Genomic DNA, 24757 nt, shown 5'->3' with positions numbered 1-24757 from the left:
ACAAATAGTAGTTTATTCAATGAATTAAGTTATTCGACGCACGCAATAAATCTGACACATCCACGTTTCACTAACGTCAAATAAGACTTATTTTATTTATTTACCAAATAAATATTTGTTCTTCGAATCAATTGACAAGTTAACTTTGCTTTAATATTTATAACAAAAAAAATTTGTCAGTTTAACTTGAAATTATCAAAATTGTATTGAAACACGATAAATTATAATCGACGAATATTTTTTTTTCGACAAATAACTATTCATAGATTTATTTGTTATTGGTGAAACCGGCCCTTAGACAATTTGACTCATTAGTATTCTATACGTATATTTTTAAATTCACTGAAATTCAAACCCTCAAATACCTCGATTTAAACATAAATGGAGTTAGGTTACTTTCAAAATAAACGCCTCATAGAGATATATGATTTCTTTTTATAGAAAATAATATTTACCCGGTTTTCTCTTTAAGGGGGTAGGCGCAAAATCTTGGCCCAATGTTATTTAAATGCATTTTTTTGTTCGAATCCTGAGAAAACTAATAAGTATTTTTAAAAAATTTAAACGCAGAATAAAAGATTAGATTATTACCGAGGGCCGAAAGTCCCTGAAAACTTCTACAATGTTTATTATAATTAGTTACAATGGTGAAAAAAGAGACAATTTAGTGTGATTATGAATTTTAAATATTTCACTAAAAAGAAACTTTTTGTTTGTGCTAATGGACCTTCAGCCCTCGGTGATAATGTAATCTTTCATTCTGAGTTTAAAGTTTTTAAAAATATTTATTAGTTTTCGCAGGATTCGAAAAAAAAATGAATGAATTTAAATAGCGTCGTACCAAGATTTTACCTAACCACTTAAATTAATTTATTACAACTAAGAATATTATATTTTAACGTGAATAAATGACACTTACCTTTTAACCGGCATGTCACTATTTTTTTCCACGCTGTTCAAAAATACTCTAATTCTGCAGTTCAAAACTTCCTGCAGCACCTGTAAAATGGGACCCAACTTTTGGGCACCTCTCGAAACGGGATCGACGATTGCGGCAATATCGAAGGCTACTCGGTCGGGATGAGCTGGAGGAATCTTTATTACTGAATGTTCGTCGCCAGAGAAGTTAATTTCGAACCGGGATTTACTCTGAGGTCTTGCGATAAGCAGAGATATTAATTTCATTAATGAGTTGCTGGAAATATCTAAAAAAAGTAAAAAAAAAAATAAAAAAAACCAAAAAAACGGGAAGGTACAATAATATAACAGTTTTTACAAAAGACTGCTTACACAAAAGAGTAGTTATTTAACGTTCTAACGTCTTCAACATACAGTGATGAGCGTGCTAATAACCGCCAAAATAACGCCAAAGATGGAAAACATTTTAAGTTATGGGATAAAAAGAAATGAAACCTATACATTTACATTCTACTTATTGTTTCCCACCTTCAGACGTATCGAACGAGTTTGGCAACTGCCACTTTGACAGTTACAGTTTTAGTTGACATACCCCTCTGATACATCTAAAGGTGGGAAACAATAAATAGAATGCAAGTGTGTAGGTTTTTATTGCTAAATCTCCCACCTCCACTAGTTTCATTTCAATGATGGTCACGAAAATTACATTTTACATTTGTTTCGATTTCAAATCCAGAAATCGGGTTCAAAAAGATTATAAATTAAGAAAATTATGTCAACTGTCTGCAACAGTCATGTACAGTTCTACTATTGTTTTTCCACACCACTGCTTTAAAATTTTCAAGCAGCATGTGCGTGGTCTCCTGGTCTTTTTCCTTTCCACTTTCCCTTGTATAACGAATCGCATTGTGGCGACACGCTTTAATTACTATTTTTGCTAATTTTAATTTTTAATAACTTTTCTCAGAACGAAATAATATGGGTCATATAAAATTCACATTTAATGTACAAACCAGATGATAAGAAGGGCCCGTTAAGTTTTACGAAACGAAATGTATCCCTAACCAGATGTTTTTGGTGTGTTCAGTTTAACAAACTTAATTCCCCATAAATTAATTACCTTATTAGACCTTATGTCAATAACTCACTTTGGAAATGCATTCGAAGACGTTTCTTAAAACTGCAGAAATATTTCAACTTTTAAACCCCATATCTAAATAATTTATCGCCTTTCTGGCCAGATGGAAGAAACACAAACATATTAGCGTTTGTGGTCTTTTTTAGCCACGGCAGTCGATCTACAACCACGGGTCGGTTCACACACCTCACAGCAGGCTTCGGTCGGTCAGACGCACCCTCGCTGCTCTCAAACAATAACAAACCCTTTTACGAGATGAATAAGCAAGCCTTTTAACTAAAATAAAATAAATATATTGTTCGTTGTTTACACTTATTTGATTGATTCCGTTAACCCACACCACGGAACAGCATTAACTCATATTTCTCATTACGTGAACAAAGTAGCTCATTTTTCTTTCCATAGTGTTGAGTATTTTTATATGGAAATGTATCACGACATCACGTCGACCACTACACTCCCTCCGGGGGGTCAGGATTGAAGATAGAGACTCGTATTATGACTTTTTGATATCGGCATAAATTTCTAATGATTCTAACATCCTCATCATCTCTTTCTGGGTTCCGTAATATACTTGCAAGCCTTCAGTAGTGTGTTTCAAGTCAAGTGTAAGTTGACATCTCGTTACCGTTCTATGTATGTTCTTCTGTGTTTGTATAGTAAATAATGCCTCGCTAGTGCCAAAGCCTTATCTAAATCCCAGTTGTTTTCCTGTTATTCTATCATCTGTTTTTTTGTAGACACGTTAATGTATCACTTGCAAGAAGACTTTTAAATATGGATAATCAAGCTGATCGTTCTTCAATATCCTTCACATTTTATTCAGTTAGGTTTTAGGGGCATTGAGATGAACTCAGATCTTAGTCATTATTTCGTGTATTTTCTTTTTCTTTGTTGAATTACTTTGTTTCTTTATATAATAGGAATTTCGCACCTTCTGCATCTGTATAGACATGAGTATAATCTTCAAAACCACAACTTTCATTCCTTTTTATTACCCATTCATTATTCGATTCATTTAATGTATTGTCTCAAATTGTTTATTATTTTTTGTTTACACGAATCATAGCCGCATACATATGCATATAAAAAATCGACTTAAATTATTAATCAGAAAAATAAATGGTTTGGATTAAAAAACAATAAACTTACCATCTTCGTCATCAGAATTTTTATCCAAAGCAGCCTTAATTTTCTCCCAATACGTAGAAGAGCTAAACCTATCTAAAAGACTAAAATCTTCAGAAGTAAACACCTCATTTTCCTCCAGAGGTCCAAGAACCCTTCCATTAGCTATGACTGACCTTTGACTTTCTTTCAGCTGTAGTACTCTTTGACAATAAATCCTTAACATTTTCAAATTGAGCTCCTGGGCATTAATTTTGGAACTGACTTCAACCTAAAATGTAAAATAGTCACTTAATAAAATATTCTAGTCATAAAATAGTCCATTAAATTCTTACAGGAAGATCCAGTTTTTCTCCATTTTCTAATTTTCTAGCAGCAGCATCATCCTTTAACAATGATATAACCAGAGGCAATGCTTTTTCTGACGGCAATTCCTGTAAAGCGGCTAGAACGATTTTGTTTAAAGTGTTGTCCTTTCCTCCATTAACGTTGGGCAAAAAGCTAACTCGTACATGTGTCTCAGCTTTCTGGAACAAGAGAATACAAAAATTACAAACTTATACTAGGTTGTTCAATAAGTTTTGCAATTCGATAAAAAAATCACAATTTTATGGTTTGACATACACTTTATTATTCAGTATGGTCTCCCTGAACATCAATACATTTGTTCCAACGAGATTATAATTTAATAAATTTCATCCCTGATGTGAGAATTTGGAAGAGCTGCAAAATACGCTTCCACAGCTGTTATGACCTCATAATTTGATGAAAAACGCAAGCCATGCCTGAATTTATTTAGGTATTGAAACATATACTGCCATGCTAAGCCCAAGGGCGGTAACTGATTTTTTACCGAAAATGAGATTTTTGTATTTCTAGGTAGAACAGGGTATTTAGAATATATTTACAAAGTCTTTGGAGTTGTAGAAGCATTATATTTTAAATAAAATTGCAATTTTGTTAGCGGTATTCTACACTTTTCAATTAAAATACTAAGCCATTTGACGGCAAATGTTAAATACTATGGCGTTTTGACGGTATCTGCTACAGTTGCCGACCTTAACATATTGCACTTACCGCTAATATACTTTCAAGAATGCTACGCCTACATTTAGAAACCGCCAAATCGCCTTAGTATTACAAAGTAAATTCAGCCTAACTTTACATGGTTATATTCTTGTGTTAGTTAAAAGAGTTGTGTTAATAAAAGAAATAATTAGCGAGGATGGTAAGAACTTTTCGAGATTATTATATCTATTAAAATTTATTTTTATTTTGGTTTATAGTATTTCAAGAATTAACCAATTATGTTGTCCTAAACAATATGACTCTGCGCCAAGTGGATTATTTATATCTTGAATTATGCGGTAAGAGATTTTCATAGTTAAAAAATATTTCTTTTTTTTTTAATTAGGTTTTAAAGTCTTTATAATATATCCACACGCTGTCCACAAACATTTTTAGAAAAAGTGACTTAAAATATTTTATGTTTCATACTTAAAGTTTTCTGTAATTAACCCTTTGTTGGTCGTACATGGGATTAGCAGTCCCATTGATTGCATTTTTTTTTTGTTAAATACAAGCTATTATAGATACGCGATTGTAGATTTGGGATATCTTTACTTAATTTTTTGAGAATCCTTTACCTAAGTTTTATACAAAAATGCTGGTTTTATTCCTTTATAAATTTTCTAAGAATGCGTCAGGTACCTGGTTAATGATACAAAAATTTATTTGTACATTAATGATGTATTCAAAACTATGAATTTTAAATTTGTTTTTAAATTAGAGTTTTGTTGATAATATTTCTGGACCTCGGAAGTAAACTACACTATGTCATTTTAAGCAACTTTTTAGTAGAGCAGTTTGAATATTTTAAAAATCTTATATATCCGATAATTAGGTATCTTTCGATCTGAAAGACAATGTGATCATATTTTAATCATAACATATAACTAGTTTGTCCAATACAACTAATAAAATGCTAAAATTTGCACTAATTACTGTAAGTAATGGTATTTTACCGAATATAATATTATGAAATACCCAATACTATTTTATTACTTATCGTATTTATCTAACCTGCATAATAATATTAGGGTCGGTGTCGGCGATCACAAAAATCTTAAAGCTCTATAATAATATGTCGTAAAATAGGAAACCTTTGTCGCTAAGAAACAAAATAAAAATATAATAGCTGAGAAAGTGAAAAGTATGGTTTAAATTCACATTTGAAGAATTCTTTAAAACGCTTAACATTCAGATGTTTAACAGCTGATAACAATCTGAACATATTATCTTTTTCTCGTAGTAGGTATACAGTTTCTGGCCAAATTATTAGACGCACTATAAAATATTTTATAAAAAATGTTAACTATGTTTTGTCATATTGTGGCCCAACAAAATAATAACATTTAATAATACTTTAATTGCTTCAATTTAATAAACTTAATACACAGAAAAGCTTTTTATTTCATATCAATCACAACTGTAAACCACATACCGCTAATAGGCTTAGTTTTATAATAATTTTTGATAAAACGTTTTAGCGGTATCTACCTTTTTTATATAAAACTTTGTTTTAAAATATAATTAATGCTTCCCTTAATAAATTGGGGCATATATCCATGCATAAAAACTATTAGCTAGTCCACAAATCCCCAACGGGCCAAAATTTTAGCATTCAATTTTGAAATCGATTATGCCACCATTTTGTCGAATGTTAATTACCGCCTTTGGGCCTAGCACGGCAGTATATAAGTCACTAGGGGTCAAATCTGATGAATACGGTGGTGCTTCAACAATTCGAACTTTATCTCATGAGTTTTAGCCATTGTTAAAATGCTCACATGACACGGTGCATTGTCCTGCTGAAAAATGATTTTCTTGTTCTGTAAACCAGGTCCCTTTTCACGAATTTTTTCCTTAAACTGATCTAAAAGGTTACAATAATATTCAGAATCTATTGCTTTAGAAACAAAATTCCTCTCGCATCCCAAAAAACTGATGTTAACACCTTCTTTGCCGATTTCTAAACGTGAATTCGTTTCGGAGCCGAACAACCAGCTTCACACGACACTTTAGCCTCTTGTTTTGATTCAGGATTATGGTAATACATATACCCAAGTCTCATCCCTAGTGATGAATCCATGCCCAAAATCTACTTTATCCTTCTAAAAACGCTTTAAATGTCTGAGAAAGGCGCATTCGAATGTGTTTTTATTCCGTTGTTAGCGAATGCGGCACCCATTTTTTACAAAGCTTTCTGAAATCCAATAGTTCAGTTAAAATATTGCTTACACTGCCCAATGAGATGCCTAGGGCTTCTACTAACTTTCTTTCAATCACTCGACGATTTTCCAATACCATATCCTCCTGGATTTTTTTTTACAATTTCTGGTGTTGTTGCTGTTTTTGGACGGCCTTGACGTGGATCGTTTTCAGGGTTTGTACGACCACGTTTAAATTCAGAAATCGATCTTTTTACTGTACTAATTGAAGGCAAAGATTCCTTATACACTTTCAACATTCGTTCATTAACTTCCTTTGCATTTAAACCTTCCAAAAATAAAAATGCAATCACTGCACGATACGTGATACGTCAATACTAAATGGCTTGTAAACGAAGAATGAATTGACAGAAATGAAACTTCACACACATGCATATGAAAAGTGTACCAACAAAACAAAATAAAATTAGGCTAGTATTAAGGCCCTCTCGTATCGAACCGCAAAACTTATTGAACAGCCTAGTAGGTAGGAGAGTACCAAATCCTAACGCAGACAATATGGCATAGGGCAGCAGCTGTCATTAGCCCTATATATTAGCAGCTATATTAACCCAAGGTTCACAATGATTCACCACATACTTGATTTTTCACATTTTACACATTTATTGGAGGCAATCAAACATCTATTCAACCAATTATTGTAAACATAGATTGTAAACGGAGGAGTTCTCGAAAATTAAAATTAGAGAGAATTCGAAATAAGCATATAAGAAAAGAAATCGATATGGGCAGAAATATACAAGACGATATTGAAAGAAAATAATTATCTTGGTTTGACCATGTCAAGAGGGGCGACTACGAACTCCCCCACGGTACCTAGATATTAATGGGTTTAGTTTAATAGTAGGATTAAAAGCGACTACGAACTGCCCCACGCTATCTAGGTACTTAGATAATATTTTTCTGAACATATATAGTTTTTATTATACTTTATTGTATTCAAAAAGGAAACCAATTCCCAAAGCATAAGCGAAAATTTTAAATGATTAAATAATGAAACTATAACAATATAATCGAATAAAGTTTATTTATAAATCTATTATATACAATAACAAAAACTACAGTTAAACAACAATGCTTAATTCTAATGTCTGATTAGTGATTAAAATAAGTAAGAGTGAACACTATATTTTAGATTTTAAAAGTTAGCTGCATAATAATTGCAAACTGACTTAATGAAGTCTAATTTAGTAATGTTTTGATTGCGTTTGTAGTAAATATAAGAGATGATGAATTTGAAGCCCACATGTAAGGTGGAAATGTTGAATCTTCCGTTAAATAATTATCAACTAGGTAATCACAAAATTGCAAAACTCTGTCATCTTCTGGCATAATATTAAAAAGTTCATCAGAAAAAAAGTCACCAACATCATTTGGATCTAAATAAGGAATGGCGAAAAACAATTTTAAATATTTTCCAATAACAGTTTGATTTTTATATTTCGAGGACAATCCTAAATTTTGAATTTTTCGGTACCACTTTTGTGTTAAATGAAATTTGCAACAAAAAATAATAATTTCGGGCCACACTACTTTGGCTGCATTTTGAATTGCTATTTCAAAATCAGAAATTATTCGCTTCGGTTTGAAATTTAAATTCAAATCTGTACATATTGTTATTAATGTATCAAAAGTACTTTTGTACGATTGCTGTGATTTATTTGGTAACAAATAAAATACTAGAGGAACATAAAAACCATTTTTGTAGCCATGTATAGTAAACATCTGACACAAATATTTAGAACAGTATTGAAAAGTTCCGTCTACATACAAAGAATCTACATTACACAAAAAGTAAAGATTTGTGAAACAACTAAAAATTGCGGAATTATTTTTCGTATATAATAAAAAGTTTTCACCTGTATTTGTTTTTAAATTTAAGTTCACTAACACTTGTAGAACTTCTTCCTGTGACTTGGGAAATGATGGTGTGGATTTTCGTCTTGCAGCATAGATATTTCTTCGAATGCAAGAAGTGTCTTTCGTCGTCAGCGGTAAATTGCTGAAATTTTCCTTCCTCAATTCCTTGTGGACAATCTTTAAAGGTCTTTCACATATATCTTCTACAGCTTTCCTCTTTGTAGAATTGCTAAAAATTTGCCGGTCAACGTGGATATCTGGAGCATGATTATGCTCCACCGATGCATTTTCAAGAATAACGTAATTTTCATCGCCTTCCTTTGTGTACAATTTTTGTTGACACCCTTTTTTGATGCATCGCCATCTAACTTTTCCATCTTTGGAGTCATGGGCCTTTGAATATTTATATTCATTAATTATTAATAAAAGTTCTCCCCTTTGACTATAAACATAGTCGTTAGATTCGCCATTTAAAAGTTAAACACTAACGGAAAAAACCGGACACTATACCGTAATACTTGCAACCGAAGTGAATAACTGAAAATATTTATATTCTTACTTTCAAATATAATCAAATTTGTAATTTCCGGTCATTAAGACTTAATCCCCAACTTTCTCGGCGATGGGGCAGCAGGTACTTGGGATTAATGGTCCCAGGTAGTTCGTGGGGCAGAAAACCCCAATAAATATTGAAATGGATACCTCCAGAACGAAGAAAAAAAGTCGACCACGTCAAAGTTGGAGAGATGAAGCAAGAAACTTGGTAGGATGATTGAGGACTTCAATAGAAAAGAATGGAAATTGGGACAAGGACAACTGACAGCTGTAAAAATCCGTTGTTAAGCATATCCTTTTAATATATTCTTACAACAGTATTTTTTCAGTTCAGCTCGAGTTCTTAACATTTTCATGAATGAATATAAAATAGGGTCCAAATAATAACTCACCAAATGATTTAAAGCGTCCAAGAGTAATGTTCTGGATTTCTTACAGTTTAAGTCTCCAATTATCCAGTACGTCATTGAATGATATTGGCCTGATTTTTTGGGTGCCGAGAAGTATCTTACGTTTTCTATGGCAGTGGCGGTCATATCTCTGGTGTTAAGTTTTAATAAACTTTCCAAGTTGTTTATACTACTTGCTGTACCTAAAAATGTAAAATGGTGTAGAAATTTTCTTCAATAAATCTTAGTATTAGTTCAGTTAGTGAGGGTATTTGGCTCCGAATTCCATGCTACTGCATCAATTTACTTGATATTTTCAATGTAAGTAGGGAATAGCTCAAGAAACACAAGCCTATCCTATATCTTATGGCACTCTTATCTTGGTTGTGGTTCTCACCCATTCTCGGGGGTGGAAAATTTTTTAGTCAAAATAACCACGGAAGTGGTTAATGAACATGATTCTAAGCAAAAACTGTTCTATAATTTCTTTTGAAAACTCAATACTAAAAATGACCTTTTCGGACGGTTTATTTGGAAATACTTTAAAAATTATGCATCTAACGAAAAAAAAAATATATAAAACATTTTTGTAGCTCATGAAAAATCAAAGAGATTAATTTCTTCATAAATCTTCTAGTTATACTTAATATTATAAACAGAAATGGTTTTAGGGGTATAATGCTACCAATACCTTTTGTAGTACTTGAACAGACCTTTAAAACGAGCACTGTTAAATGTCGAATACACTCAAACTAAGCGAGATATGGAGAAAAAAAAATTTAAGGAAAAATGAGAAATATATTTAACCTCTTATCCACCAGAATTTAAATGCATCGTTTTCCTTCTACAATACCTTTTATTATAGTGTTATTTCTATGTTCAAAAAGTTGGACGGGTTTAAAATGAATGGTTTTTAACAAAAAAAATAGGATCAAATTGTAGAGCGCATTTTTAAATTTTCTCAAAAATATTCCTTTTTCTACATGTAACTCGAAAATGATATCTAAGATACGACAAAAATATGTAAGTACAAAACAATTGTTTCTTCTTTCATTACTGTATCACTTTATTATATACGAATTACATGGCGAAAAAGAAGATTTTTAAGAAAATCTAAAAATGTGCTCTATAATTTGATCTCATTTTTTTACAAAAACCAGGCATTTTAAACCCGTCCAACTTTTTGAACATATAAATAACACTATAGTAAAAGATATTGTAGAAGTAAAACGATGCATTTAAATCCGGTATGAGGGATTACATATACTTCGCATTTTTTTATCTTAAAATAAATTAGTCATCTTTTGCACCATATCTCGCTTAGATTGAATGTAATCGACATTTAACAGTGCTTGTTTTAAAGGTCTTTTCAAGCACTACAAAACATATTTGCAGCATTATACCCATAAAATCGACAATTTCTCTGTTATTTTAAGTTGAACACACCGATTTGAGCATGCACCAAAACAATCTATTTTCACCTATCATATCTCTTTTTGTATTACAACTAGAAGATTTATGAAGAAACGAACCTCTTTGATTTTTCATAAGCTACAAAAATGTTTTACATAGTTTTTTCGTTAGGTGCATAATTTTTAAGGTATTCGCAAAAAACTGTCCGAAAAATATGACATTTTTCAATGAAAATGGCAACTTTTCAACCACGACAACTCAAAAAGTATTGATTAAAAAAATATATAGAGAAGTTTTTGCTTAGAATTAGGTTCTCTCGCCACTTCCGTGGTTATTTTGACCAAAAAATTTTCCACTCCCGAAAAGGGGTGGGAACCACCCCCCAAGATAAAAGCGCACATTGGCATAGGGTAGACTTTGAATTAGGAGAAAAGTAGAGGCAATTCCCAAAAGTTCATTAAAATCCATGCAGTAGGATAAAATTCGGAAGTAATATCCTGTTTTTGCTCTCATTGACTGGCATGGGTATATAAAATATCATCTAAAAAATGTTTGAGAAAAATTAGGAAAAATACGATTACTTCACTTAGCACTTTTTGTGAAATTTTGTTATATTTTTGTTATGTAGATAAGAAAAATAATTAAAGTCGAAACAAATAAGTAAAGGTTACTTACCTGTCATGTCCAAGTGGATAGATCTATCTTTATTCAAAATTCTATCATTCAGCCTTGGCATAACCTTAGGTTGATTCATGATATAGTCGAAGACGTCATCCGAATCTGAGAGTTTTCCTCTATATACGCTTTTTTGGAATGAATGTGTTTGTGTCATAACTTCTTGAAGGATTGTTTCTTCGAAATCATCGACATTAACTTGTTCTTGAGGAAATGGTACTCCGTTAAGTAGAGCTTGAGGGAACACTTTAAGACCCACCCGTTCAATAAAGTCGGCAGAGAGTTGACGACCAAAATCATAGACTGAATCTTCACCTATAGATAAAATAAAAATTAGAAAACAATATGCTTATAAACTGACACATTTCAAGGACCAACCTTCTTAAGAAAATTTTTGATGACGATAGGGATAGTGTTCACTGCATTACTGTCTGATCAGTGAACAGTGCAGTGAAGAGATCTGGGGTCTCAGACTTCTGAGAACCCTAAGAGAGGATGTCGAAAGCTAGGTGTGGAGAAAAACGACGCAGTTCAACCCCGAAGCCTGGTGACTTTAATTTTATTATTAATTAACGGAAAAGAAGGGCCACATATTGGTCCACATGGATTAGGAGAGAGAAATCAACGCGGAGAAACAATAAGTATCTTTGCAGCTAAGCATGACTTAATCGTGCTAAACACATTTTACAAACTACCACCTAGACGCCTATGTGGAAATCACCTAGAGACAACTGAGATGACGTTATCAGAAATTAGATAGACTATATGCTTGTTAACAAAAGATATCGAAATATTTTCAACAGTGTTAAAACCTTCCCAGGTTTTAAACCTCCCTTAGTTAAAGAAAATTCGCGGAAAAACTGAAAAAACATGACATGAGAAAACTGAAATGTAGCGAAGTAAAAGAAAGTCAGCAAAACATTAAATAGAAAATTCAAAAAAATCGATAATATAACGGAAAGCACAGAAGATACGATAGCATCCCTTAATAAAACGACAGAGGAAATTAAAGACAATTTTATGAAGAACGAAGAAGGTAAGAATAAGACATGGATAAAGGCAGAGATCCTGCAACTGAAGAAGAAAGAAGGAAAAACAAGAACGATAACTCCATGCATAAAACATTACAACGAGAGATACAGAGAAAGATCAGGGAAGCCAAACAGCAAGAACTGGAGAAAAAATGCCAAGATATCGAAATTCTACAAAGTATATGACGACTTCAACGTGCATAAGAAGGTAAAGGAAATTACAGAATGTAAAAACAGAAGAATAAGTAAACTTGTTAATGACAATGGAGAGATAATGGTGGACAAAGAGAGTATCGATAATACCTGGAAGCATTACATAGGTACGAAATTTATTTTTTTTATGAGAGGGAGAACCAGTCCCCAATACCTACCAAAACAGGACCACCTATACTAGTGGCAGAAATAAAAGTAGCCATAATATCACTATAAGAAGGAAGAGCTCCAGGACCAGACGGAGTACAATCTGAATTTCTTAAACTTCTTGATGATGAATATTTAAGATCACTATGTAAAATCTTTAAGAATGTCTATGACACAGGCAATATCCCAAAAGATTGGCTAGTTTCAGAATTTATGACGTTACCAAAGAAACAGGGAGCAAAAAAGTGCGGAGGATATAGGCTAATAAGTCTAATGAGCCATACATTAAAACTTTTTCTTAAAATTATACATTTTAGAATATACAAGCTATGCGAAGAGAGAATACAAGACACACAATTTGGATTCTTGAAAGGCGTAGGTACAAGAGATGCACTGTTTAGTCTACAGGTATTATTTCAAAGATGCAGAGATATGACTTGCGATATTTACACCTGCTTTGTGGACTACCAAAAAGCAATTGATACAGTTCAACACCGAAAAATGATGGATGTTCTAACAAAAGCCCAAATGGGAGATAAAGACCGCCGTATAATACAAAATTTATACTGGAACCAATCAACCACAATAAGAACAAATCTTGGAGATAAACCAACGAAAGCAATCCAGATTCTACGAGGCATTAGACAAGGATGTATACTTTCACCTATGTTATTTAACCTATATTCAGAGGAAATATTTAGTGAAGCTTTGGAAAATTGTGAACATGGAATACTTATAAATGGAGAACGCCTAAACAACAACCGCTATGCAGACGACACCGTTATTTTTACAGACAGTTTGAACAGTTTATAGCAACTAATAAACAAAGTAAATGAAGTAAGTGAGAGATTTGGACTACAAGTAAATATATCAAAAACTAAATTTATGGTCATCAGCAAAAATAAAATTAGAGATGCCCAACTGCTTATCAAGAATACACCAGTGGACCCAGTATATACTGAGCACCAGTATAGATATCTTGGAACAATAGTAAATGAACAATGGGGTAAATAAAATGTAAAATAAAGGCTAGAAGTGCATTCAATAACATGGCCAAACTCTTTAAAAGCCACAACCTAATCTGAAGATAAAAGTAAGGCTCTTACGATGTTATACCTTCTCAATATTATATTACGAAATTGAATCCTGGACACTCACTGAAGCGATGGAGAAAAAACTTGAAGCCTTCGAGATTGGCTATACAGGCGAATCCTAATGATATCATGGACCGACAAGATAACCAACGAGACCGTATTACAAAGAATGGGGAAAGAAAGAAAGGTGATATATACAGTAAAACCTGGATATAACGGACCTCTATACAGGGTGTCCCGAAAAGAATGGTCATAAATTATACCATAGATTCTGGGGTCAAAAATATGTTGATTGAACCTAACTTATCTTAGTACAAATGTGCACATAAAAAAAGTTATAGCCCTTTAAAATTACAAAATGAAAATCAATGTTTTCCAATATTTCGAAAACTATTAGAGATTTTTCATTGAAAATAGGCATGTGGCATTTTTATGGAAGGAGCATCTTAACAAAAAATTATAGTGAAATTTGTGCACCCCATAAAAATTTTATGGGGTTTTGTTCCCTTAAATCCCTCCCAAACTTTTGTGTACGTTCCAATTAAATTTTTTAAAAACGTATTTTTAAAACTTTTTTGCCTCTTAGTCTTTTTCGATAAACCAGTTTTATCGAGATGCGGCTTCTTTTTTATATGTTTACATAAACATTGTATGGGGGTTTCGTTCTTTTAAACCCCTCAAATGTTTGTGTACGTTCCAATTAAACTATTATTGCGGTACCATTAGTTAAACACAGTGTTTTAAAAACTTTTTTGCCTCTTAGTATATTTTCATATTATAAAAATGTAAATTATAGATTTTTCATATTATTACCAGGTCTCTATAATCGTACTTAACCATATACAAATAGGTAGTGGATTTGACAAATATTCAAAATATCTCGATACAAACTGGCTTTTCGAGAATGTACTAAGAGGCAAAAAAGTTTTAAAAACACTGTGTTTAACTAATAATACTTTAACAATAATTTAATACGAACATACACAAAAGTTTAGGGGGGTTTAATGGAACAAAACCCCCATAAAATTTTTATGGGGTGCACAAATTTCACTATAATTTTTTGTTAAGATGTTAAGATGTTAAGAAGTCTATTTTCAATAAAAAATCTCTAATAGTTTTCGAAATATTGAAAAAAATTGATTTAAATTTTGTAACTTCAAAGGGCTATAACTTTTTTTATGTGTACATTTGTACTAAGATAAGTTAGGTTCAATCAACATATTTTTGACCCAAGAATCTGTGGTATAATTTATGACCATTCTTTTCGGGACACCCTGTATAACGGACTTCGGATATAACGGACGAAAAATCTGGTCAAATGTAAAAAAAATTAAAAACGTCCTGTTGATATGATACTACATGCTTAAACCTGTCACATACCAAGATACATTGAATACCAACGGGGTCCCCGTGGACCCCAAATGCTACACCTACCTAGAAACTTTAGTTGTATATTTTTGCCAAAAATACAACATCGCATATTCAACCCATGGATCAGGGAATAATTTGGGAAACCAAACGAATATCTAGTAAAAAAAATTGTCTGTTGGCCAAGATGCAGACATAAGATTAGAAGGGTTGGCAATTTCTGATTTCTGTAAGACAATACATATCTAATAATGCCGGAGAAGAAGTAGGTAGCTGAGATGTTTTATTTTACAATGGCTAGAAGTTGATGAAGGTGTCCCTGGGTATAATATCACGACTGAAAGTGAAATAGCAGATGAAGTTATGAACCTAAAGCATGAGGATGGAAGTGTGAAGATAGCAAAGAAGGCAAAACAACACTGCAAAAAATGAAGTTCTCAAAGGTAAGATCGCATCTTAACGATCTAATAACATTTATTGATTATTCAGACAACGAAGTTCAACTGTATTATACGCAATTTCGTAATTTTAGAGAGTTGATTATAAAAAAAAAACAGCAAACTTCAAAAGTGTAAACAAAACTTGATTCCTTTTTCAAGGCAGGATTACCGAAAGCAAGCGTGTTGATATTCTTTTTCTCATGATCATCTTTCAGTGCGTCACAGTTCTTCGATTTCTTTCTAACGCATTAAATTGTATGTGACAGAAAAAAGGCACGTCGGTGATTACATTTCGTTGGTGTCATTTATAACATTTATTCTAGTTATTCTAGTTGTCGATAGATGGCGCCATAATAAAAAAATAATTTTTTTTTAATTAGATAATAATATTACAAATATAATCTGTATAATTTATAAGACTATATAAATCAAAGAAAATACCATTTTATAAATGCAAGAAAAACATTTGATTTGTTTTTATTCCAAATTGAAAATAAAATGTGACAACTGTCAGATTTAACTAAAATGTCATGTTAGAATAAATGTCATAAATGTGTATTATCACGGACTTACCCTTTCTCCTATCATTTGTTACGCACTGAAAATTGCTCATGAAAAGGACAATATCAAACAACGTCACTTCACGACGAATTTCTGAAGATAATTAAATAGAATTTTGTTTGTGTTTTTTATTTATACTTAAATACAGTGTACATATTTTCAAAAAAGAAGTTTTTTTATTTATTTTAAACATATTTTTATATAACGGACTTTCGGCTTTAACGGACACCCCCCCCCATTAGTCCGTTATATCGGGGTTTTACTGTACCATTAAAAGGAGAAAGTTAGAATATCTCGGACACATAATCCTTCAAGGCAAAGTATTCGGAATGCGAGGAATTGGGAGGAGAAGAATATCATGGTTAAAGAACCTGAGGAAATGGTTCTCCACAACAACAACTAATCTATTTAATGCATCAGTTAATAAAATAATTGTAGCCTGAATAATCGCCAACATTCGAAACTAATAGGCACCAAAAGAAAAGATTAATTTTTGTATTCTTATGTCTCATCGATGTCAATTTAAGTAAAACTGCGAATCTAAGCTTACTGGAAGCTACTGGACGATCTTAAGAATGATCTTTTATTTTATTCAGACATTTCATTCAGCTCTGGTTCTCACAAGTCTCCCTGACGAGAACTAAACCTCGAAACACGTGTAGGAGAATGGTGGAACAGATACTGAAAATAATTGCAACCGTTTATATAATATAATGTTCCTTAAAATACTAAACTTACCCAATATATCGACAGGATCATCGTCATAGTCTTTACGCAGTTGTTTTTTAATATCTTCTACCGTAAGTTTTTCTTCTACAGATTTTAATAAAGTTCTAACAAAAGTAAGCGCTGTAGCGGCATCTTTGGACTGGGTAATGTAATTCAAGGCACACTGCATTGCTACTCCGACGTCTTCCAGGCCAGTAACGTCGGATTTTGCGGTAACATTAAAAACTAGGCCGACGCGTATAGGAGCTGTGTGAACTACAAATGACTCAACTAATTTCAATAATTCAGCTGAGGACTTATCAGTTGGGTCGATGATTAGAACCTAGAATATAAATAAATCATCATAAATGACCAATCTAGCTATTTATTATCGATAACAATAATTCTCTTAAAAATAATAATAATAAAATGGGTCAATTTTAATTCCCTAATGGACATGCTACCTAAGAAGTTAGCACCCATACAAATTTTCTTCTTCTTCTTTTTGTACAGACATTACTCTGTCTGATTTTTCAACGTGCCTCTAGTAAGTTGTCGTTCCATCGTTTTCGTGGTCTTCCCACTGATCGTATTCCTATTGGGGAACCGTCTCTCGCTGTCCTGACTATCCTATTTGTTGTCATTCGGGTTATGTGGGCCATTCTATTCTTCTGTTTCTTACCCAGTTATTAATGTTATACACCTTGCATCTCCGTCGTATATCTGTACTTCTAGCTCTGTCCCATAGAGTCTTACCATCGATTTTTCGAAGGGTTTTCATCTCCGCTCTTTCGAGCAATCTTTTTATCCTCTCTGTGTCGGGTCGTGTTTCTGCCGCGTATGTCATTATTGGTCTGATGACTGTTTTGTAAATTCTGCCTTTCATTTATTTTCCGATATTTTTATTTCTTCATATTGTGTCATTTAGGCAACCTGCGGCTCTGTTTGCTCTATTCACGTGATCCTCCACTTCTTTTTCGAGCCTTCCGTAGCTAGATAGTGTGATACCTAGGTATTTAAACTCCATACTTGTTCTATTATCTGACCTTCCAGCTCCAATTTACATCTTACTGGATCTGCTGTTATAACCATGCATTTTGTCTTTTGGGAGGAAATTAAAATGTTAAATTTTCTGGCGATTATGTTGAATTCGTGCAGCATACGTTGTAAATCATCTTCACTTTGAGTGATTAGTATTGCATCGTCCGCATAGCAGATTATTTTAAGGGGGGAAATAGGTTTAGGGGCCCGACTTTTTATTTTTTTTTGTGAATTTTTTTTTAGGGAGAAAAAAAATTTTTTTTTGCAACTTTGGGATCATTTTATACATATTTTAAAGTATATGTCCAAATTTTTTTAAGTTATTATATTTAAAAATAGAGCAGTTGTAGGCCGCAACGCGTGGACGTTCGTCGCACGAACATGTCGGCTTGCGTGACATGTAGAGGTCATAATTACCGCCTAAAATTAAAAATCCAAAAATTTTTACGTTTATTATAAGTTTCTCTTCGATCTGAACCTCAAATCGGCTAAAAAAAATAAAAAATTTGAAAAATTACGCAAGTTTGAAAAAAAAAACATCAATTTTTAACGTTTTTTTTTTCAGTTATTTGCCCTTAAAACCCTTTTTTAGTCCGATTGGAGGTTCACATCGAAGACAATTTAATAACGAACAATAGTCACTTTGCTTTTTTAAAATTAGTTCATTATTTTTTGAGCTAGACGTCACGCAAACCGAAAAAAGTCGTTTCGCGAAAAACGCGTTTGAAAAAAATCTCATAGATTGCGCTCTACGCGAGCGCGCTCCGTATAATTCTCATAAGTTGGGAAGGACTACGAATTTTGCTTTGAAATTTTCAGAACAAATTCTTGAATAGTAATACTATCGATTCATGCTAGTTCCAAAAATTCGAAATTTTGAAAGCTCTAAACCTATTTCCCCCCTTAAGTTGTTTTTCTCCCATTTGGTATCCTTTTTGTTCTTACTTTTTTTATTATTTCGTCCATGATCAGGTTGAACAATAAAGGACTCAAGGAATCCCCCTGTCTTATCGCATTACCGGCTTCAATTGGGTCAGTTAATTCATCCTCCACTTTTACTTTTATTGTGTTGTTCTGGTAGATGTTTTCGATCGTTTAAATTATTCCTAGAGTATACCTCTCTCGAGTATAACAAATGGATAACGTCCTTTAATGTGACCCTGTTAAATGCTTTCTTAAGGTCCACGAAACATTAATATGCCCGTTTGTTGTATTCCAACGATTTCTCTTGAACTTGCCTCATTATAAATATAGCGTCAGTGCATAAGCTTCCCGACCTAAAACCTTGTTGTTCTTCTGCTAATGTTATATTTTCATTTAATTTGTTTGTTAATTTTAATGTTGTGTTTAATTAGTTAATTCCTCTGTAATTCTCCGGGTCCGATTTGTCTCCTTTTTTGAAGAGAGGTATTAGGATGCTTGATCTCCATTCTTGTGGTATTATGTTTTCTTCTATTATTTTTTGTATTAGTTTTAATAGTTGTTTAGTTAGATCTTGTCCTCCGTACTTTAGGAGTTCGTTCGATATTCTGTCCTCTCCTGGAGATTTTCTATCTTTTAATTTTCTTAATGCTTCCTTTACCTCTCCCTCTTCGATGTTTATTTCTTCGTTTGTTGTAACTTCAGGTTTTGGTGGTTCATTATCGTCGCCTTTAGCAAATAGAGATCGGAAGTAGTCTGCCCATGTTTCCTTCTGAATGTGTAACGCTTTTATTAATTCGTTCATCTCCTTTCTTTGCCCTCTGATCATTCTCCATACTTCTTTTTGTGTTCCGTAGAAGTTGTGTTCCATCTGTTTTGAGAAACTCTGCCAGTGCTCCCTTTTTATGCTCCCATACAAAATTTGATCGATTGGATAGCTCAGTGCGACTAGCGGCTGACCCACACTTCACTTCGCCGTGAGGTATGTGCGTTCGGGCCATCGGAAAAACAAAAAGGCTAACGCGTCAGTATAAAATTCTAAATGTGAATCTGGCGCTTAGACTGGAATATGGGGGCATCTGATCGACCTATGAGGGAGCAGTACGGCAAGGGATAAGGGCTTGCGGCTCGGTGAAACTCCCCCATAAATCCCTACCAAAGGGCGTTGACGCCTAAGAACGGTGTATACATACATACATACAAAATTTGAAGAGGTGAAATTACTAAACTTTATCATATAAAACATAAAAAGAACTGTAAAATGGCGATTGCAAAAAGTTATAAAATTAATTTGTTGCTTCGAAAACTGGAAAACTGGTAAAATTTCAGATCGATCCATCTGTTAGATCTCCATTTTTCTCTTTAATGCTAACATTTCATGTTTTTTTTTGTTCTTATCGTCTTCAGGATTCTGTAGTATCTCCGAATTTTTCCCAATTATCTTTGGTGCTGTTAAGTACTAACATTTTTACCTTTTTTGAAGTTATACTTCTTTAGGCGCGATGGGAGTAAATTTATATGTGCGCGAATTCATCAAAAGTCTTGGTCCTGAGCGCAGCTGAAACGTTAAACGTGCTCTGATTGGGTAATTACAATGACCTGTCAATAATTGTTCAATATGTCGGTTATGGGTAAACAAATGTTGTGTATATTAGTTTTTTTGTTGTGAGGGCAGAGAAAAAGCAAGATTATAATTGTAGTGACTTTTTAAATAGTTTTTAAAAGCAACAGGTAAGTACGTAATTGTAAATGTTTCGGACGTAATTGTAAAAAATTGTAAAAGAAGGACGTCTACATGTCCCACGTATTGTATTAAACTCGTTAATCAATGATGGTATTGATGTATTACAATGGCCAGCGCAATCCCTAGATTTCTATCTTATTACAAATATAATATGGTAGTTGCTTCAATATCGGATCACTTCATGTATTGGCAACACGCACAATGAATTTGAGGTGATATTGAGGTAATTCATTATCATTTCATTATCCCATTTTCATTGTCAATGATAGCTGTAGATACCTGTTAAACCTTCATTATCAATGATAAACCAACGTGCAGAAAATATTTATATTGCTCTTTTTTTATCGAAAATTTTAAAAACCACAAATTTTTAAAAAAAATTTTACTTAAGATATTTCATCTAACAATAAAACACTGAAAACGTTTGTTTTCTATACTTCCACAAAATTTATTATAACTAAGTGACTACAGCTGTTTCGGCGGAGTGCCTTTCTCAAGTGATATAGTTTACAATGTGTTTGCCTTTTTAAGTCTTCAACTGAAGAGGTTGAGGAGTGGGGAGCTGTTTGTCTCGAGTTGGTCATTCAGAATTATATCTGTATTTTTCAGTTTATTAATTTCCATAGATTCTAAAAAAGATAGCTTAAGGCCTTTATTTTGAATATGTAGAATTTGAAACTCTTCATTGAAAGAATGATTATGATCTAGAAGGTGAAGTGCGTATGTAGAAGTGTCTGTTTTTCTATTGTTGAATGCCCTTTTGTGTTCTGCTATCCGTTTGTCAAAAGTTCTGCCAGTTTGACCGATGTACGTTTTCGGACAGTCACCACAAGTTAGTTTGTACACACCACTCTGTAGTTGCTTTCTCTTTCGGCTTTTATTGTTCTTAATATATTTGCTTAAGTTGTTGTTAGTTCTGAAAGCTGGTGTTATTCCTTTCTTTTTTATGTATCTGGCTATTGTTGTTGTTATCTTGCCAGTATATGTGAGAGAGCAGAAGGTACTGGGTTCTTTCTGTGGTGGTGGATACACTAATTTCAGGGCTTTCTTATGGAGTTTTTGGTTTAAAATTTTGTTAACTGTTTGTTCGTTATAGCCGTTGTTTACTGCTATTTGTTTAATGATGTTTAGTTCTATCTCGAAGTTATTTTTTGTCATGGGAATTTCTGTCAGTCTATGTATCATGCTATGGTAGGCTGCTAATTTGTGTATAGTTGTGTCAGTATGGGTAGGTTTATGATATACGGAGAACTCATGTTTGTTGTGTAGTCTGGAAATCGTTACATCTAGAAAGTTTATGGAGTTATTCTGTTCTGTTTCTATTGTAAACTCAATATTATTATGAAGTGAATTAATATATGATAGAAATTGGTCAAGTTGTGTGTTAGTTCCTGTAAAGCATACTAGTATATCATCCACGTATCTCCACCAATATACGAACTGTTTAAATACGGGATGTTTAGAAATTGTTGTTTCAAGTTGGTTCATAAATATATCTGATAGCAATGGGCTTAGAGGATTACCCATAATAAGTCCTGCACTGTTCAAGACTATTTTGAATTCAATAATCAAATATACACAAACAACAGTGCAGGACTTATTATGGGTAATCCTCTAAGCCCATTGCTATCAGATATATTTATGAACCAACTTGAAACAACAATTTCTAAACATCCCGTATTTAAACAGTTCGTATATTGGTGGAGATACGTGGATGATATACTAGTATGCTTTACAGGAACTAACACACAACTTGACCAATTTCTATCATATATTAATTCACTTCATAATAATATTGAGTTTACAATAGAAACAGAACAGAATAACTCCATAAACTTTCTAGATGTAACGATTTCCAGACTACACAACAAACATGAGTTCTCCGTATATCATAAACCTACCCATACTGACACAACTATACACAATTCATCATCCCATCCTACACAACACAAATTAGCAGCCTACCATAGCATGATACATAGACTGACAGAAATTCCCATGACAAAAAATAACTTCGAGATAGAACTAAACATCATTAAGCAAATAGCAGTAAACAACGGCTATAACGAACAAACAGTTAACAAAATTTTAAACCAAAAACTCCATAAGAAAGCCCTGAAATTAGTGTATCCACCACCACAGAAAGAACCCAGTACCTTCTGCTCTCTCACATATACTGGCAAGATAACAACAGCAATAGCCAGATACATAAAAAAGAAAGGAATAACACCAGCTTTCAGAACTAACAACAACTTAAGCAAATATATTAAGAACAATAAAAGCCGAAAGAGAAAGCAACTACAGAGTGGTGTGTACAAACTAACTTGTGGTGACTGTCCGAAAACGTACATCGGTCAAACTGGCAGAACTTTTGACAAACGGATAGCAGAACACAAAAGGGCATTCAACAATAGAAAAACAGACACTTCTACATACGCACTTCACCTTCTAGATCATAATCATTCTTTCAATGAAGAGTTTCAAGTTCTACATATTCAAAATAAAGGCCTTAAGCTATCTTGAATGGGTTGCATGTGAGAGTTCATTTTAAATGAAGTAAAAGTCAGACTTACTCTCAATCTTTACTATAACTTCCGACGACCGGTTTCGCTTTTTAAAATTTTTTTAAAATTTGTAGAGCATCTTCAGGTCCGAATCATTTTGTAACTTGTTACCTTTGACCTGAAGATGCTCTACAAATTTTAAAGAGCGAAACCGGTCGTCGGAAGTTATAATAAAGATTGAGAGTAAGTCTGACTTTTACTTCATTCGCCTTAAGCTATCTTTTTTAGAATCTATGGAAATTAATAAACTGAAAAATACAGATATAATTCTGAATGACCAACTCGAGACAAACAGCTCCCCACTCCTCAACCTCTTCAGTTGAAGACTTAAAAAGGCAAACGCATTGTAAACTATATCACTTGAGAAAGGCACTCCGCCGAAACAGCTGTAGTCACTTAGTTATAATAAATTTTGTGGAAGTATAGAAAACAAACGTTTTCAGTGTTTTATTGTTAGATAAAATGAACTTCCATCAAGTAACGGTCGAATCCATCAATTAAGATATTTCAGTATTTTTTCAAATTTAAAGAAATTTTATTGTACATTAAATACGTTGAAGTATTACAAATTTATTATTAATTATTTAAATAAGTTCCAGAAAAAACTTACTACTTACCAAGTTGTACAAATTTCTTCTTACTTGGCGTAACATCCCAGGAAACGTTGGACGTAATAACTCCATGAGTGAGCTCGACCATCTAGCATACCTGTTAAACAAGATTGGTTATGGTATATACAAAACTACTAAGCAATTTATCTATAGAAATAATTAGAGAGACATACTTTATTGATACAATGTACCAAAAGGCCATCGACCGAAGTCTTTCAGCAAGAAATAATTATTTATTATAAATTCTAGAAAAAAATAAATCTAATATATAAAAGCTTTCCTAGATTTTCTTATGTGTAGTACACTTACTTGGGATCTTGCTCGATGTCATTAATCCAATTTATAGCGGAATCTCTGATATCAATAGCAAAGTCTTGACCGTTTTGGTCATCTCCAAAATCTAATTCCAGCAATGAAGACATGCGTTTATTGCCGATGCCCAGACCGTGTAATCCTTCCATAGTTTTTAGTTCCTGGCGTAAAATTTCTAATATCCCATACACATCCACCAAGTCAATATCGTAGAACATCCCATTGATAAATAATGCTGTATCTGAAGGCTGTAGGTTAAGGTGGGCGGCAAACATATTGCTATTCTTCTTCATTTCCGCTTTCAAGTCCGCATTTACTGTGGTTTTTGCTAATCCTTTAGCCTAGGTGTAGTACAAAATTAGGTTTTTTAGTTAAATTGTTAAAGTAATGATAACGAAGCAACATTACAATGAAACTAAACATATTAAAAACAGGAAAGAATTCAACAGATTAGTAGAACTACATCTAAAAGCGGGTTGACACGATCCAAGTCTACTTGGACGCTGCGCGCGCAACACTTGGAAGCTACTTTGATCGTGCGAGTGGGTTGACACTTTCCAAGTGTTCTTCATCCAAGTCCATCCAACTCTATTTGGACGCTGCGCGCAACCCTTGGAAGCTACTTTTATCGTGTCA

At 33.1% G+C, this 24757-nt stretch overlaps 1 protein-coding gene across 1 annotated transcript in view; it reads right to left on the bottom strand.

Annotated features, from left to right (window-relative positions):
* The window catches only part of LOC114327092 (UDP-glucose:glycoprotein glucosyltransferase), a 100365-nt gene that overhangs the window by 43412 nt on the left and 32196 nt on the right, over positions 1 to 24757 (bottom strand). Inside the window, exons 7-14 of the mRNA XM_028275592.1 lie at positions 24119 to 24462; positions 23816 to 23906; positions 16959 to 17271; positions 11367 to 11681; positions 9282 to 9481; positions 3520 to 3711; positions 3209 to 3455; positions 920 to 1205 (exon numbers count right to left, since the gene is read on the bottom strand). Of these exons, the coding sequence (XP_028131393.1) occupies positions 920 to 1205; positions 3209 to 3455; positions 3520 to 3711; positions 9282 to 9481; positions 11367 to 11681; positions 16959 to 17271; positions 23816 to 23906; positions 24119 to 24462 (1988 nt within the window). The remainder of the gene's footprint in view (positions 1 to 919; positions 1206 to 3208; positions 3456 to 3519; positions 3712 to 9281; positions 9482 to 11366; positions 11682 to 16958; positions 17272 to 23815; positions 23907 to 24118; positions 24463 to 24757) is intronic.

The sequence above is a fragment of the Diabrotica virgifera genome, chromosome 4, assembly GCF_917563875.1.
Source record: "Diabrotica virgifera virgifera chromosome 4, PGI_DIABVI_V3a".
NCBI classification, from domain to species: domain Eukaryota; kingdom Metazoa; phylum Arthropoda; class Insecta; order Coleoptera; family Chrysomelidae; genus Diabrotica; species Diabrotica virgifera.
The sequence above is the reverse complement of the archived record's forward strand: the minus strand, read 5'-3'. Positions and strand labels throughout refer to the sequence as shown.